Raw genomic sequence first — 18,307 nt, forward strand, 5'->3', positions numbered from 1 at the left:
TTACAAAATGTGCCATGTATTACTGACATTGGAATCTCATAGGAGCCAACAAATGAAAATTTAGTGGAAAAGTATCTGTTATGGGTCATATCTAAGGAGTTTAATTTATTAAAGAACCAAAAGTATTTAATACCAAGACAATTAAGCCTTCATGGACTGAGAACAGCATTAGAATAAAGCTATTGGGCTTGTACTAGATTATTAAAAATTAGAACTACTATGATTAATATACTATGAAGTTATTTCTACTTTCCCAACCTCTTTTTTTCACTGCACTTTCTCTTTGTCTGAATTTCTCCTAGTCCATAGAACTATATGAATTTCCATAAGTCTATATACTTACAAGGTTTATAATGAATACTGTAGGAAGAAGTATAAAAAAGCCACATTTAGGCACATTTCTAATATTGATGTAATTACCTAACATGAAATGACTATTATTAAGAAGTTTGGGATTAGCATACATATTTGACTTGCCTACTTCTATTTGAGGATCAAACTACTTTTTAATCTCATGAATTTATGTGTACAAAACTCACCCTACACTTAACTGCCCGGTGGCAGTAAACTTTTGATTAGCACATTATTTAATGGGTATAATTTCTGTCTTTAGCTAATTATAAACAACACTGCCTCGAAAGTATCAGGGTATGCCAGATTTTAGAACAAATGGACAGAGAAAGATTAATATAGCAGTAAATAGATGTTGACTTCTATATTTGCTATAAACATCAAGAACTCAAAACATTTCATAACATGGTAGTAAAATAAGTAAGTGGAAGATGTAATAGTGAAGTTGTTAGTAGGAAGTTATCTACCTACTTTGGAAAAAGTGATGCAAATGAGTAGGTTGTGTGCTGTGGTCCATATCTCATTTAGATTTCAGTGGAAGTCCCCTTAATTACTAAGTGAAAAGATAGGGACAACTTTTGGTCTATATTCTGTTCAACTCTCAGCTAAGGTTTCTGGACTAACAAGAAAGGAAAGGTAATCTAAATAAATAAAAACTGGGTCATTTCACATAGTATGCCTATAAAATGACTTAAAATAGGACATACTCAACTTATTAATGAGCTGTATATGTTACAAAAGTTCATTTGTAAGTAGGTTGTTTGGGACTAAGAACACATTTTCCCATGGAAATGATATCCCATATGGTAGATTCCCATGTTAGTTTACAATTATCTATAAATTACCTAAAAAAGAGTATTATATCAATAGTACTATAAGATTTGTTATCATACCTAACAATATACCACAGTTCCCTTCTTCCCACTAAGCCCTGACAAGAAAGCAGAGATTCAACTTTTTTCCATTTGTTAGTTATCAAAATTTGGGGCTCCCACAGCTCCCATCATGGTTGGATTTAGGGAAGGCTGAGGGATGGCTATGAGCATTTGGGGGAGATCATTAGCTGAGGACCTACTATACTGATCTATTGCAGATCTGGCCAGTAGGACAAATTGAGAACTTGTTAATGAGGTTGGCTAAATGGAAATCTAAGGCAGCATGGAGTCTACAGTAGTGAGGTTAAAAGGAAGAAGGAAATCTCCTAGGATAACGGAGAGGGAAGTGGAATTCCTATGCCCATGTAGCAAGAATGGCCATTTTTACAACAAGGACTGAAGTATGTTGAAGGTAATATATATTCTGAAAATCCAATTTTTTTAAAAAGGTGAAAGAGATGTTAAGAGACAATAAGAATGGCTTGTGAGCGTTGGTACCTTGATCTATGTTACTATTTATGCACCGCTAAATAATCACTACCTTTTTAGTTCCATATACTTACAAAGTCTATAGGAAGAAGTATGAAAAAGCCACATTTAGGCTAACCAGGCACCCAGAGGGGAACTTTCACTTAAAAGTTCAGCATAGTGCCAATTCCATTGTCAACACTGAATAAAAATTTAATGAATAGTTAATCAGTTCTCTTTAACAACTTATTAAAGCCTCTTTTTTTTTTAAATAACATTTCATTGTAAATTGTTTCAATTACATCTTACAATAATTCTAATAAAAAAAGAAAGTAAATTGGGAATAATTCAGAATAGATCAGAAATTTTAACAACCATTTATTGTTTCTTTTATTTTAAAGTTCATCTTGTCACGGTGAAGTTGATTAAATTAGCAGTATTAAGCTCTAAATGAAAACTATTATAAGGTATTGCTAGAAAAGAGTGTGGGTGGCTTAGCAAACAGTTTTATTCTAAGTTACCTTTTACAGTTTACTGATGTTGAAGGACATTGCACTCTAAGAAAAGAAAAAAAAACTGTTAGCCTCAGGGCTTTGAGTACCTAATTCTCACATGCGACATTTATTTTTACTTAAATAAACCAGGAATTTGGACTGTGTTGAATGCCAGATATCAGGTTGAAATGCTCTAAAAGAATTAAACCCAGAATTAATCTAAATATCTACATTTTAAAGAGTGAACTAGTTTTTGTACCTCCCTTCAACACCGACCCCCCCCCCCCTGCCAAACAACCACATTATTACTGCCTAATTAATCAGTTCTGATCAGATGATAATTTGGTATATTGGGGGGAAAAGCAATGGATTGAGAAAGCATTTAGGGTTTTATTTCTGCCTTTACTATTAATACACTTTGTGATTCTGGACAAATGATCCAAGCTTTTGGAGTCAATTTCCTCATTTGTAAAACGAAAGAGTAGGAAGTTAAATAGCACAATGGAATTAGAGGAAATGGGTTTGACTCCCTATTTATTGTGCTTGTGTTCCCCATGGGCAACACCACCAGTTAACTAAACCTGAAGCTCTATCTAAAAAGAGGAGGTTGGACTAGGCAACTTCTCAGGTTTTCCTTCTAGTCCTGACTAGGACTCCATCACTAGATGACTTTCTTGGCTCTTTCTGGCTCTAATGTTCTATGATTCTGTGAGAGATAATGCTATCTATTCCCACTAAAGAATAAAGAAAAGATGATACTCTGGGAAACTGAACAATCTTGCTATGGCTTCCATATAGACCCAATGGAGCGTCTATATTTTTTTAATAAACCATTAAGACAGAATACTAAAAAATCTCTGAGCTAAGCTGTTAATTTTCTTGGTTGGATTCCTGGATTCTCACTTGTGGAGGTTTTACTTCTTAACTAAGTGCTTTTTGTAGAACTGCTGGGACCTGTCTTAGCTGATAAAAGAGATGTTAGAGATAGCTATGTTTTAAGGAAAGATCAGTCGATCCATGTAGACCTTTTAATGGATCCTTAAAACCCTTCACTAGCAAGACACTCAATATTAGTCTCACATGGAAGATGCAGAAGTGAATGTTATATTACTTTAAAATAATTCACAGCTAGTATGAAAGATTTTGAAGGCTATCTATGGAAAATTCTCCTTGTAGAACACAATTACCTAGACCTAAGTTCTTGCTCTAAAACTTTATTCTAATTTCTACAATATTTACATATATTTTTTAAAAATGTCTTTCTTTGAAAAAGTGAGCAAATAACATCTATCTTCAGATCCCTGAAAGAGTACAATGGTATTCAATGATATTAGATACGTATATTAACTGAAGGCAACCTCAAGATAATACTAATATCCCAATAAGTGGGCCTTCTAGCACCTTACAATGGATGAATAATAATGTTATTATAATAAAATGATATAATCATTTAACAGTGTGTGGCTTCCAAGCAATGGAAATCAAATCTATTGATCTGGCAGACATTACATATGATTCCTTTGGATTCATCAACAATTTTTGGCCCTGGGAATTGTTCTTACAGTCTATATCATTAAAGTCAATGGATAATCTGATTTAATGAAGGAACAAAAGCATTTTTACTGATAGGGTTTGGCTATTGTATAAGCCTGCCTGCCACTTTATTTTATCCTCCTAAAGTTCTAGATTCAAACATTAAATCAAAATACAGATGTGCAAACACATACACACACTTGTACAACAATAAAAAAAAACAAACAAAAAACTGCTTTGGGGACACAAATGTTATCTTTTCTGAAGTAAATACTTTTAAAAAAGAGAGAAAGATCAATGTTCTGTCCTCCCCTCCATCCCAATCTACAGTAGTTTTTAATGTCCAAAGAACCAATGGAATAAAGGAAGAAAGCTTTTAAAAGTGATTGTGGTAGTCTCCATGTCCCCTCTTTGGCCATTCCTCTTCCACCCACCTCCGCAAGACTTTTTCCACATCAACTCTATGATAGAGCCTACAGAGCTCAATCAGTTGATCCACAGTTTTATGACTGTTCCGGAGCAGGAACTCCAAGGTAGGACTCTGTTGTTTCTGTTCCAGAAAACACAATTCATCATAGTGCATTCCCCATTTGCTTGCAAAATTTCTCCAGTTTTTAACTGTTGGGTGACATGGATCCAGCTTTATTCTGATCACATCTAACAAGTCCTCATCGTTGAGCAAGTCACTGATGTTGGGGGCTTGGAGTGAGCATAAGGAACATGTGCAATTTTCTTGGCAAGAGTTGTTCTTTATATCTGTAGGGGAGAAACAGTAAGTTCCAGTAAGTCAACAAGAAAACCACAGATAGGTGGGTTTTTTGCTTCCTTTTTTTTGAGACTGGTTTTCCCCATCTCACTCAGGCTGGAATGGCAGCAGGAATTATTGATAGGCTTAGTCCCACGTGGATCACCCAGTTCTTTCATATGCTCAAATTCCAATCTATAATGCTTTCCTCTACTTAGGTAGCCTGGTGACCTGCCACTCCCGGGAGCTCACTATACTGGCAGTGAATTTAGTACAGATACTAAGGTGGAGCTCACTGCAGTAAGAATTCCTGAGCTCAAGAGCTCCATCAACCTTCCTCTCTCTCTGATAGCAGGAATTACAGGTGTGCCTCAACACGCCTGGCTGTCTCATCTAGCTTTAATCCCATTATCCTCTGAGTTGTCAGTTGCATTCAATTATATGATATGAGATAGCCAAGGAAAATAAATATTTCCATCATTTTTTTAAACTAGATCTATGATTTCCTCAATATGAAGGAACTCCAGGGAGGAACTTTTCCTAGAGCTAGAAGAGAGCATTATCTAGTTCAGCTCTCTCATTTTACAGAGAAGAAAACTGAGGCCTGGAGAAATTAAAAGTCATACTGAAAATACGTGAATATTCAAGTGAAACTTGAATCCAGGTTTTCTTTATTCCAATTCCAGCTCTCTATTCCCCACACCATGCTGTCACTGTTTCTGTGCATGTATGTAAAACAGATATATATTATAGATAATGGATACATAATGGAGATAGGTATGTATATTTCAATGAACATTATGGATATACATATATGCAAATGTATATTATATATACATATATTATATATATGTATGTATTTATATATATGTGTACACACACACACACACACACACACACAAACACATACGTATTCCCTCTTATATACAGAATTTTCATTCCTCTACAATGAAGTTGTCAGGCTCAGAACTCAGAACAGTTTTTACTTTAAATAATATTGTGGCATATTTAAAAATGTAAAAACTGTTCTTAGCTCTCAGGTAGTACAAAAGCAGGTAAACGGCCCTCTAAGCAGAGCTGACTCCTATTATACGTAAGGATTAGCTACTATTTCAGTAATGAGGAAGGGCTTGCTCTCAATTAACTACAATCCCCTTCTTAAGAACTTCAAGGATCTTTACTCCCTTCCTTGACAGAAATAGCCAATCTTCTATGACTCAGCGGGTCATTGGGAGTTGCTGTGGCCAAAAACTTTTATCCCTTTGTGGCCACCCTGGTAAGTCTTTGAACTTAGCTAGGTTGGTCCCCAGATGTCAGAAGTATGGTGGATGTGCTGCTGAGTCTGTATGTAAAGGCTTTTTTTTTTCCCTTGGTAGGACCTGCCTGTCAGATCTTGTACGTTGCTGGCACAGCTTTCCAGGTTCAGGAATAACTTCCATGGCACAATTAGGCATCAGAGGAGGACTCTGGCAGAAGAATCCTTTTCCTAGTCCTTTTATAACTTTTTCAAAATAACTAATAACATGCATTTGTGAGATAGTTGGACTGAGTTAGGAATTCCCAAAAGGGTTTTTCTCTGAACAAAGATAAATTGCCCATCTGTGTATCAAAGTTACCCTCATTAGCACCATGCTCTACCCCATCTGAACTAACCAGCCCAGGCATGTACATAGCCTCTCTCCTACTTGCCCCATCCCCCTTCCAATTTTAAAGTCAAGCCTGACAGCTTTTAAATGCCAAACACAGTACTTTAGGGTGTAAATGACTGAAAAACTCTTAAACATTTCTTTAAAAACATACACACAAACTTGAAAATCCACCCTGTACACATATTTGAAAATGAGTGATAATTGACAATGTCAAAATACTGATTTAAAAAAAATTATGGCCAATTTATCATCCTTCTGTGTTTTCTTCACCCATGGGGCTCTCTTTGAAGCTGAGCCAAAACCTTTGCTATGTACATAGGATGAGAATCAGGCTGAAAAAAAAAAAAAAAGAAAGAAATCCAACAGCTGTAGATTTTTCTTCCAAGTTTTCATTATGTAAAAAAACACAATTCTTCTGCAACATGAATTTTTTGAACCAATGTAAGATAGTGTTCATATCTGAGGGTTTTTTTTTTTTTTTAATGTTTAAAGTGAATTTAAGTATCTTACTGAGAGGATAAAGGAAAATGGAGCTGGTTGGTAATAGGGTTGGCAAGCAATTCTTACCAGCTAACTTTAGGTGTCTCCACATAACCAGAGCAAAGAAGCTAATTCCCAAATGTTCCCAAATGTCTACAACACTCCACTTTGGTCAGGTTAAAATTGTGATTGATTATAAAGAAATTCACTCTTTTTGATTTGAGTAGGGGTCACAAGGGCCTTGAGTAAGGGTCACAGCTCATTCTAGACTATCTATATAAAAGAAATGGGTATCTCAGACTAATATGTTTTATGATTTCTCCCTTAAGCCTTACTAAATCCTTCCCAATTATTGATGCTTCCTTTATACTCACAACTCACAAAAGCACTTTGCCATCTATCGCTTTAGTTTATTTACGCAGTGGCAAACATAGGATCTGGACTTGTGATTCCTCCTAGAGGAGCAAAATTCCCTCTACCATAATGAAAGGCTGGATCTCTTTGCCTAGGAGGTATTGAGAAACAAGATGATTAGCCCCTAACAATTTGCATGAGTTGGTCTTTTGGGTTCTCAGGCCATCCTCCCCACTCAATGCCATACTTTCTCTCATATCATATGTTACTCTATATTACTGTTACCTAATAATATGTACTTTGTATATAATATTTCTCATACCCTGATTAGAATGTAAGCTTCCTAGGAACAGGGATTGTGTTTAAGATCTGTTACCTCCTTCTAGCTGTGTGACCTTGGGCAAGTCACTTAACCTCAAATGCCTCAGGGGGAAAAAAAAAGATTTGTACCTCCACCACTTTATGAGGATGGCCACTTTTCATAATGGTCAATGTTCTAGGAAGATTGGATATTTGTAAAAGTAACTCGATTTTGAAGAGTCCTTGAGTAACTAGAGAAGGGCTTCTTAAAAGAAAATTGGTACATATTTTGTTCATTAGAATGGACCAAAAAGGAGGAATGCTGAGAAAAACCAACATCCAAAGATTAAGTAGCTTAAGAAGAGATTTCTTAATATTAGTCTCCATGTAAATGAACTACACAGAAAATCACTTTTATCTTCATAAAGAGTGGAGAAAGGAGACACAGACTTCAGTTATAATATGAGAGATTTAGGTTAGATATAAGATAGAACTTCTTAAGATCAGAATTAACTAGCAAGGGACAATACCAAATTTATTCTAGCACCCTTTAAAAATAGTATTGATGCAAAATTATATTTAATGTTATGTAAAGATTGGGTTGAGGAATTTTAAATAATCTCTTCTGAACACATGCCTATATAATTCTGTGCTACCTTTGTTTTTATATTGAAGAAAAAGAAATAATCAAGAAAAAGTCAAGAAAAAAAGAATAATCCAGCTACTAATGTGTTAGTAGGACTACTTTAAATCTTCAGTTTGTAAAATAATTTCATTTCTTTAAATCACTAGTAAGAGCATGCATTAGTTTTGGTTTGAAAAGGCATGATGTGCCAAAAGAATGATTGCCTTTGTGGGTTTTGTTTTGTTCTTTGTACTTCAATCACTAAATTGACAAACCAGTTAGTATATTGGAATTCATCTGAGCTTGGCAACAGGAGTGAATTTAAAGCAGCTCGTGAGAGTCATGGACTATAATTAGCCCTTCTGAGGGGTGTGGGAGGTAGAACATGTTTTATCTACCAGATACATTTTGTCCTGCCATATTTTAAAAACCTACCAATGTAAAGTAACACATGAAAGGGTTGAATGGGTAATGCCAAAAGGAAAAAAATAATAATAATGGGGGGAGAGGTGATCTGGAAATCACAAAATTCAAATTAAACAACAATTTTAATAAATGTCAATATTATTGCATAATTGTTTAAAAGCCATGTAAAACTGAGCATGTAGAAAAAGCACTAATTAATTGTTAACTATGATTTCTGTTGTCCTTAAATGATAGGACAGATTCATTATTATTTTTTAGATGTTAGAGATGTTAAAACCTAAAGGAAAAATGATGGTGAGAGAAAAGTGTTAGTGCTTAATAAATATATAAGATCAGGTATTTTTGTAAAACATAAGAGAATTCATTGAAGAGAGAGATTTAGATTCAAAGCTGTAAATGCCCTTTGAGTTTTTTTAAATTGGTGTTAAAGGGAAAAGTCTACTAATGTTCAAAACTCACCTGGATTCTATAATAACCACCATGTATTTATACGGTCACTTCTACATTAATCTAGCTTTGCTATTGCCTGATGCCTTCCATTTTGAACTTTGAAGCTGAAAGCAATGAGTCCCACCATTCATACTTTGGGCAGGGAATTCATTACTTTGATCCTTTTTAAGTACTTGAATTAAGTATCTTATTAAATACAGAAGAAAGGATGGACATTTCTTATAACAAGCTAAAGCTTTGAAAAGATTTCATACCTGCAACTCTAGTTTGAATACTATATAGAAATATAAAGAAGGATCAGAAAGAGAATATTGAGAATAGTATTATGGTGATCTATGATAGGGAAGCTAGGTGGCACAATGGCCACAGTTCTGGAGTCTGGAGTCTGGAAGGTTCATCTTCCTGAGTTCAAATCTGGCCTTAGACACTAGTTGCATGGCAAGTCAATTAACCCTGTTTGCCTTAGTTTCTTCATCTGTAAAATGAGCAGAAGGAGGAAATGACAAATAGCTCCAGTATCTTTGCCAAGAAAACCCCAAATGGAATCCCAAAGAGCTGGATATGACTGAAAAACAAATGAATAACAACAACAAATCTATATGTAAAGAAAGAGATTTACAGAAAGTCTAAGCTATGGCTGAGTGGCTTGCCACAGGACAGTTGGGTGGGTAAACCATGAGGCTATTTCATGCTTATTACTTTGATGAAAGAGAAATTTCTTGCATTTTTCTATATTTGGAAACTCTGCCTGTGCTATCTGTCTATCTAACTCAAGTTCAAGTAGAGTCATTTGAATGTTATAAGATTTTACATAAAGATCAAATCACCCTCTAGGATTATACACACCCAAGCATGGTAGAAATCTTCATAAAAACTGGAAATATCATGAATGTACCTTGAGGAGCAGGGTGGAGTAAAGTATTAAGCATTAGACTTAAGAGGCTTAGATGCTTACTAACTGTATGGTCCTTAGAAAAATAACTTTCTCATTTTCTTCATATTTGAAATGAGAGGGGGTAGCATGATGAACATTTAAGATTCCAACTCCCAGACTTTACCTTTTTTGGAAACCAGGTAAACTACAGAATAATTAAACTACCTTGAAATGGAACTAAGACCTTTGGGAAACCCTGCATTATAGGGATAGAAAGAGAAGACTGACAAATTTTAAATTTCATTGTAACTGCCAGAGATGATAAACTTTTGTTATATCTTTTCTCCCCTCTTTACCTATTATATTGGTTTGTATCAATGTTTAACATAGTACCTGACACATAATAAATACTTAACAAATTCTCTCATCTCTTTCTCATTCTATTTTTAGAAAAATACATAATGAGAATTCATTTTCATGGGATATAGAGTTTTAAATGAAAAGCACAATGAATATATGTATTATTGAATGAATATATATGTATATAAAGAAAGGAGCAGGGCCTATGACTTCACTGGTACAGAAAACTCCCAAATGGGGAATTCTCTCTACCAAAGCAAATGGACACTTTCACTAAGACTGACAGTCTAGAGAATTACCCTGATTCTTGAGAGATTAAATAACTTTCCCAGGATGACACAGTATGTGTCAGGCTGATCCTTGATACCAAGTCATTTTGACTCTGAGGTCCACGCTCTTATCTTATTTCCCATCAATGTACTTTAGCAACACCGAGTATACAGCATATTAAAGTCATTTTCTAAAGGAAAGAGACAGGAAGGGGCAGCTAGGTGATGCAGTGGACAGAGTACCAGCCCTGAAGAAAGGAGGACCTGAGTTCAAATCTGACCTCAGACACTTAATACTTCTTAGCTATGTTACCCTGGGCAAGTCATTTAACCCCAAATGACTCAGTTTAAAAAAAAAAAAGGAAAGAGACAGAAAAAGAATAAAAAGGAAGAAATAATAAAGTTGTAAGTCTCTGGTCAACAACATAGAAAGTTCTTTCAAGCAAACCTTGACTAGAAACACTTGAGCCTATTTACAGTTTTTCTGCCCTCACTTAATTCAATTATTAATAAGAACTCGAAGGCAACAGGCACTTTCCTAGGTAGAACAGAGCCTTTTAGAGAGCATGTATCACATAGTTACTTGCTTCAAAAAAGATGAGTCATCTTTTATTTTTGAGAATATTACTTTTAAATGACATTTTCGAATTATAGTGCTTGTACATTTCAAATGAAAAAAAAATCTGAACTAACTATATGAGAATGGAAGTGCTCACATAATTCAGAAAATTGCTGAAAGTATTGTTTTTTAGATTCCTCATTGCTGGAAATTTATAGCTTTATGAGGAATTCAGGCACCAAATATTCAAACAGTTAGAAGAAACTAGTAAGATCTAATGTAAAACTAGGCTGCATCTAAATTTTTTTTTGGCTTGCAGACTAAAATACTGGTCAATTAACAGTTAATTGGGCATCTGAACATGACTAAGAAATCACAAAGGTCATTATTAATTGTACCTGGAAAATGGCTGCAATCAGGATGTTGGCAGTGGATCACAGATTAAGTTAATAGATCTACTTGCAGGTGAGATGTTCTTTTATCTGGCATGTTCTGGCTGTTAGAGGACTATTACCATGTGGGTGTTTCCCAGAACTTTATGGAGGCATGGAAGCACAATTGTTAGATCTCAAATCACTCCTAGTGAAGCTCCCCAGGTTAACTGAGGCTGGAGTGGAGACATCTGATAACTTAAAAAAAAAATGCAGTTAGCATTGAGAATTTTTATATTGGGACTTTTGGAGAAAGTCAACTTCTATGAATTGAAAAAATATTTACCATATATAAGGGATTAATTTTAAAGGATTTGTAAAATTAAATATATCCTTGTATCAAAGTTCAGTTAACTATTTTTCATTATGGATGTGCAAGCACATAGCTTTTCTCTGTAAGGTTTCCAACATGGTTGATAGCAAAATTATTTAAGTGCCACTTTATGGTTTTGACAAACTATCCAGTCATATGTGCATATACAACGATGTAGTCACTACATTGAGAAATGGAAGGTGATAAAGAATCATTCTTATCACAGTCTCAAACTAGAGGGCAGTTGGTTCATTTATGGAAGGACTTGGGAAAGAGAGACAAAGAATGGGCAAACAAGGACAGGCAGTAACTTGCATCATTTGAGAGACTGTCCATTTTGGTGAGATAAGAGATAATTTTTTTTCCACCTCTTTCCTAAAAAATTCTTATGAGATTACAACTTGGAGGCTGTGGGCCCTAATACTATTACTGCCACTAATGAGTTGTCTGAGTTTTGAACAATTGATTTGATTGTTGTATGTCTTGTTTTACTTCTTGAAAGAGTGCTGTCTATTTTTATCCATCTCAGGAATGAGGAATGTTTGGAAAGAGACATGGAATTATGTAAATCGAGTAAATTGAGCTCTACTGGAAGAAAACTACTAAATATAAACATAAGGCATTATTAGCTTAACAATACCCATGACTTCCATAAGGATTTGCATTTAATAAGATTCTTTTTTAATCACACACTAATTTTTCCTCTCACTATGGCAATATCTCACTTTTTTGGCCATTATCAGGATAGCCCCAAATATTACAATTAGTTAAAATACCTACTAAACCTTATCCCTTTAAATGACAAATTACCCCAATTACTAAACCTTATCCCTTTAAATGACAAAATTAAAAATAATTATCTTAGATGAAAATATTTTGGAAATGCACCAAACGTTTTAATACTTTTCAAAACAGAACATATTAAGCATGTATAAAAATTTGTATAATTTTTGTATATTTTTACTAATCCTCAAAATGTTGGAGAGAGATTAGATGATAGCTAAGGTCCAAAACCTCAGGATGTTATGAGAATTCGACTTTTTCTTAATAGCTTAGGGTCAGCATTATGAATATCAATTTTTATAGTGGTACTATTTGCTCCTATAACACCACAATCCCAAGTGACTAACTTTTCTAGCTTTATATCAGTATTTCAATTCTCATCTGTTCTCCATCTCAGTCAATCAGGCTTTTATTTCCAACTGTCATCATTACTTCTGTATCAATTTTTACCCTCCCCCACCTCTCAATTCCAATATGCTACTTATAATCTATTAAGGACTGTGAAAAATGGTACAAATTTGCAGATCATCAAAAAAATATATAAGGAAAATTTATAAGCTCTAGAGGTAGGAAGGATCTGAAAGACCACCTAGTGCTAATTAACCTATTTTTATATTTGAAGAAAACAAGGTTCAGAGGAGTTATTTACACTCTCTTCCTTCTCAAATTATCTTTACTCATCTATGTATTTGTCATCTCCTCCAGCACAATATCAGATGCTTGCACGCAGTGTTTGCTAGGTGGTCCAATGGACAGATCATTGAACTGAATTTAATCTTGCCTTAGATCTTTACTGTGTGACTGTGAGCAAGTTACTTAAAAAATTTGTATTTGGGGCAGCAGGTTGGTGTAGTGGATAGAGCACCAGCCCTGAAGTCAGGAGGACCTGAGTTCAAATCTGGTTTCTAATATTTAATACTTCCTGGTTGTGTGACCCTGGGCAAGTCACTTAACCCCAATTGCCTAAGCAAAAAAAAAAAAAAAGAAATGTATTTGACTCAGTTTTAATAGGGATGGTAATAGTACTTACTTTTCAGGGTTGCTGTGAGGATGAAATAAGATATCATATTTAAAAAGCTATTGTATTATTATTTCTAGCACTTTGCAAGTACTTTGCACATTAGTAAGTTCTTAGTAAATATTTGTTGAGTTAAACTGAATTACTCAAGGCCATACAGATAGTAACTGGGGATAGAGATGCAACCACAATTTGAATTCAGGTCTTCTGATTCCAAGATATAATACTATTTCCACTAACATCATGCTGGACTTTAGAAGGCAATTTAAGATTATCTTTTAAAATTTATAGGATAAATGCCCAAGGCTTCCTGCACTTTCTCTTTTTTTACATTTTTGTTGTGATTTGTTTAGTAACTTTAAACTTAAAATGTAATTTTAAATAAAGTTTGGACTTGTCTGTAAGGAGAAAGGAAAGAAGGAGGACGGGAAGGGAACAAAGGAAGGGAAGAAGGAAAAAAGAAAGATTAAGTCTTGCTTTCATATGTAGAAGAATGTCAACCAAACTACTTCAAGGATCTTGGAGATTACTGATTTATTATAGAAAACATAAAGGGAATTTTAAAACTTAATTTTATACATATGTAACATAATGAGTCAAGTTGACACTGCCAAATAATTTTAAGGTTGTTCAATTTTAAAAATTTGCTGTGTCCAAATCCATCAATGTAATTTAGCCATGGAGACATGCTGCATCTCTAGATGGTGCAGTGGAAAGAGTATCCAAGGAAGGTACATTTTCCTGAGTTATAGTCTAGCCTCAGACCCTTACTAGTCTGAGTGACCCTGGGCATATCATTTAATCCTGCTTGCCTCAGTTTCTTCAGCCATCAAAGGAGCTAGAGAAGGGAATAGTAAACTACGCCAGTATCGTTGCCAAACCCCAAATGGGGTAAAAAAGAGTTGTTTAGAACCAAAAAATGACTAAAGTACCACAACATATGCTGCATCTAGAATCTGACTACAAAATCTAAGGAATTAATAATTTATACAAAGTTCTCAATTTCATAAGATTCTGAGTAAGAACATCTGGTCTAATCCTCTCATTTTACAAAGGAAGGGAGGTTAACTGACTTGCACACAATCACAGAGTAAACTGAAGAACTGGGATTTGAATTTAGGTCCTTTGATCCTAGGTGGTTCAGTAGATAGAGCACTGAGTTTGGAATCAGGAAGACTCATGTTTATGAGTTTAAATCTGTTCTCAAATATTTACTAGGTAGATGACCCTGGGCAAGTCAGTTTTCTCAAGTGTCAAAGAAGCTAGAGAAGAAAATGACAAATTTCACATTTGTAAACCAAGTCTTAACAAATGGTAGTTTGGCAATTTCTCAAAATGTCTCTGTGTTTTATAGATTTGTTTTTAGTTAGAAAATACTTTGTAAAATCCCTTTTTTTTTTCTCAAATCCAGAACCTGGTTGTCATTGTACACAACATTAAGAGGTTACCTGAAAGTGGATCCCCAGTGCTGTCGGGATAGCCATCTTCTTGCTATAAACAAAAAAAGAGCAAACTTCATTAAACTTACATTAAACAAAGCTAATGATAATCCAAACTAATCAGCTAGAAAACTATAAAAATGTAGAATTTTGTCACAATTTAATATATGCCACACAAGAGAAAAAAAATAGGTAATTCTTTAATGATATAAATATATCTTAAATTTAAAGTATATATACTTTTTCAAAAAATATTTAAACATGAAAGGATTGTGGGTTTTTTGGTTTTTTGGTTTTTTTACATTATAGACAAGGGTATGCTGGTAAATATTTTAAAACTAGCTCTCAAAAAATCCCATAAGACACACTTTTAAGTTTAATCTAATTTCTTAAGTCTAGGCAATCATCCAAACAATAAATCATGCCTTGATTTGTAGAATTTGTTGTTTCCTGAGATGTAAATATTCACACTGAAAATTTAACAATCAGCTAGTTAGAGTTGTCTCCATAATAGATCACACTGCTTATTTAATTATTTGTAGATGTTCTATCACATTGCCTTTTGCATTAATCTAAAACTTTTTAGGGTAGTTGGGGCAAGGGGGAGTCTGGCCCAAGGATTTTATCATGTAGGGAATCAATCCTAGTGAGGATTGTTCCCTCTACCAATGTGGACAGGTAACTCTTGTATAATTTATAATCTTAGAGAATGACATAAGGGCACTGGGAGCTTAGCCAACGTGGTCAGTCACACAGCTGGAAGGATTGAAGCCTGTATCTTCTCAACCACCATACCTTCAGCTCATCAAAATACCAACCAGAAAACAAAGTTGTGGTAGTGATTAGTGAAGTCTATGATAAGTGGTGTTGCTTTCATGAGAATAATGGAGAACCTAATGGCTGCTTGGCAAGTAGAGTGGAAAGTACACTGAAATTGGAGACAGAGAACCTGGCTTAGTTTGTTTTTTGTTTGCTTGCTTTTTGCTCCTTTCAATAGTATTTTACTTTTCCAAATACATGTAAAGGTAGTTTTCAACATTCATTTTTGCAAAATCTTGTGTTCCGATTTTTTCTCCCTCTACTCTCCCCTGCCCTTCCCCAAGACAGCTAGAATCTGATATAGATTAAATATGTTCAATTTTTCTAAACATATTTCCATATTCATTGTGCCACACAAGAAAAATCATATCAAAGTGGGGGGGGGGGACACAAGGAAAAAAGCAAACAAACAACAGCAACAGCAAAAAGTTGAATTATGCTTTGATCTATATTCAGTCTCTGTAGTTCTCTCTCTGGATGAAGATGGCATTTTCTATCACAACTCAATTGGAATTGCCATAAATTATCTCATTGTTATTTTTGAATCCCACCTTACTAATCTTGAGCAAGCCAATTCAACTCCTTGAATTTTAGTTTTTCCAACCATAAAATGAGGAGAGTAAATGATACTTGTATTACCCACCTCAAAAGGCTTAAACTAAAAGTATTTTGTAAAATGTATACCTATATATAAATACATATATACCTATTGTATATATATGTATATATGTAGACATAGACACATAAATATACATATATAATACATTAAAAATAGATAAAAGACATATTAATATATTTAAATCCATCAAGTGTAAAAATATAAATATATTGTATATTAAATATATATAACAATGTATTATATAATGTATAAGTATATTATTATATATACATATATAAATATGTAAAGTAAATAAATATATGTATTATATATTATATATGCATGTATATATGAACTATACACACACTAATATATATTTATATATCTTAAAAATATTTGTAGACTTTTAATTTTATATATTTATAATACATATGTAGGCATTTGTGTATATATATGTATATATATATCTACAGACACATGTGTATACACACATATAATAATCTGGACTACAACTTAGATTATTTTTATTTTAACGACTTTAAATATGTTTTTAATTTTTAGTGTATCCCAGTCTCAGTGTTATTCAAAAGCATTACATTTATGTTAAATTCACCTCAGAAGAATAAGCTTCCCTCTCTGTAGCACCTGTTTCTTTTCTTCCTGTGGTAAACAAAAGGACCAAAACCAAAACAGAACAGAACAAAAAACTACCTCTCTGATTATTAGATATGAGAATACATTTGCCAAAGAATTTGGAGGAAGAGAAAGGGACTGGTCTTTTTTGAGACTGTCAAAAAAAAAAATAGATTTAGAGCTAGAAGGGACTTTGAGGTCAAATCCAATACTCTCAATATGTAGAGAAGGAAAGCCTGCTCCTTAGAGTAATTTTAACCCAAGGTCAGAAAAAAAAAGAGCTAGAATCAGACTTGGAGTCCCACTTCTCTTCTTCCAAATGAATCTTTCCATTAACAAAATCTGGGTGGGAGATGTCTTCAATATAGTTCTTTCCAGAGACAAGGTTTGTCTATAATTTGATGCCCTTTGCTTTTATATCCAACATGGCAGACTATCTTTAAGACCAGGAAGGGGACGAAGAATGTATTAGGTGCCTATTATGTGTCAAGCATTGTGCTTTACTATTATTATTCCATTTGATTCTTAAATTATCAGTTGTATTAGATCCATGTTTCAATTTCTGCATTTACATCGAGGTTTTTGTTTTTATTATTTAGGATTATAGCATCCTGGGAAAAGCTGGGAAAGGGAACTGAAGAAATTATAAAGTCCAATATCTGGTCTCTGGAAAGAACTACATCAAAGACATTTCACAAAAGAGATTTGTTAATGAAAGGATCCCTGAATTTGGCAAAAAAGGAACTGGACTCCAAGTCTGGTTCAGTTTCTTTTCCTTTTGACCTTGGGTTAAAGTCACTGTAACCTCCCTGGATCTCATTTTCCTTTCTATAAAAAATGAGAGTTGGATTTGATCTTTAAGGTCCTTTCTAGCCCTAAGACAGATATTTTCTCCTTCTTTCCTTCAAAGAAGAAGTCCCCTTTTCTTCCTCTAAATTCTTTGATAAATGCATTCCCATGTCTAACAATTGGAGAGGTGTTTTGTATAGGAGTTATTTTTGTTTAAATGACTCATCGGCTTCAACTAAATCTCCTCCCCTCAAAACTGTCTTTAGTGGACCAAAGAAAAACTATTCACTGTCACTCATGCAATATCTTTTCATAAACTTGAAGGCTGTAATTTCCTTGGCCCCTCGAGTCTAGTAGCATTTTTTGATAATGTGCTGAAGGACACTGAGATAGTTGCTGAAGGAACAGAATAGATCCTTCTCCACCTGACCTTTTAGTTTCACAAAACTAAACACCAAAGCTTTAAAATTTTAGGGACCTCATTTACTAGGTCATGCAGAGGCCTGCCTTTTCACATCTTGCATTGTTTCAGAAATTCAGGATCATGGTACATTGATTTTTTTTTTTTCTATTTTGGTTATGGTGTCCTAAACCACTGAATTGGAAACTTGGGCTGAAGGAATGGAAACAGGAACTTTCTGTGGTAATGCTAAGAAACATGAATGTTGGTAC

The 18,307-nt window shown here is 34.2% G+C and overlaps 1 protein-coding gene across 2 annotated transcripts in view; it reads right to left on the reverse strand.

Annotated features, from left to right (window-relative positions):
- Positions 1 to 2,182: 2,182 nt before the first annotated feature.
- Positions 2,183 to 18,307, reverse strand: part of EDARADD (EDAR associated via death domain) — a 101,067-nt gene continuing 84,942 nt past the window's right edge. For both annotated transcript variants that reach the window (XM_051993551.1, XM_051993550.1), the window contains exons 5-6: positions 14,806 to 14,848; positions 2,183 to 4,477 (exon numbers count right to left, since the gene is read on the reverse strand). In XM_051993551.1, coding sequence (XP_051849511.1) covers positions 4,098 to 4,477; positions 14,806 to 14,848 — 423 coding nt within the window. In that variant the 3' untranslated portion in view covers positions 2,183 to 4,097. The remainder of the gene's footprint in view (positions 4,478 to 14,805; positions 14,849 to 18,307) is intronic.

The sequence above is a fragment of the Antechinus flavipes genome, chromosome 4 (genome assembly GCF_016432865.1).
Source record: "Antechinus flavipes isolate AdamAnt ecotype Samford, QLD, Australia chromosome 4, AdamAnt_v2, whole genome shotgun sequence".
Taxonomy (NCBI): domain Eukaryota; kingdom Metazoa; phylum Chordata; class Mammalia; order Dasyuromorphia; family Dasyuridae; genus Antechinus; species Antechinus flavipes.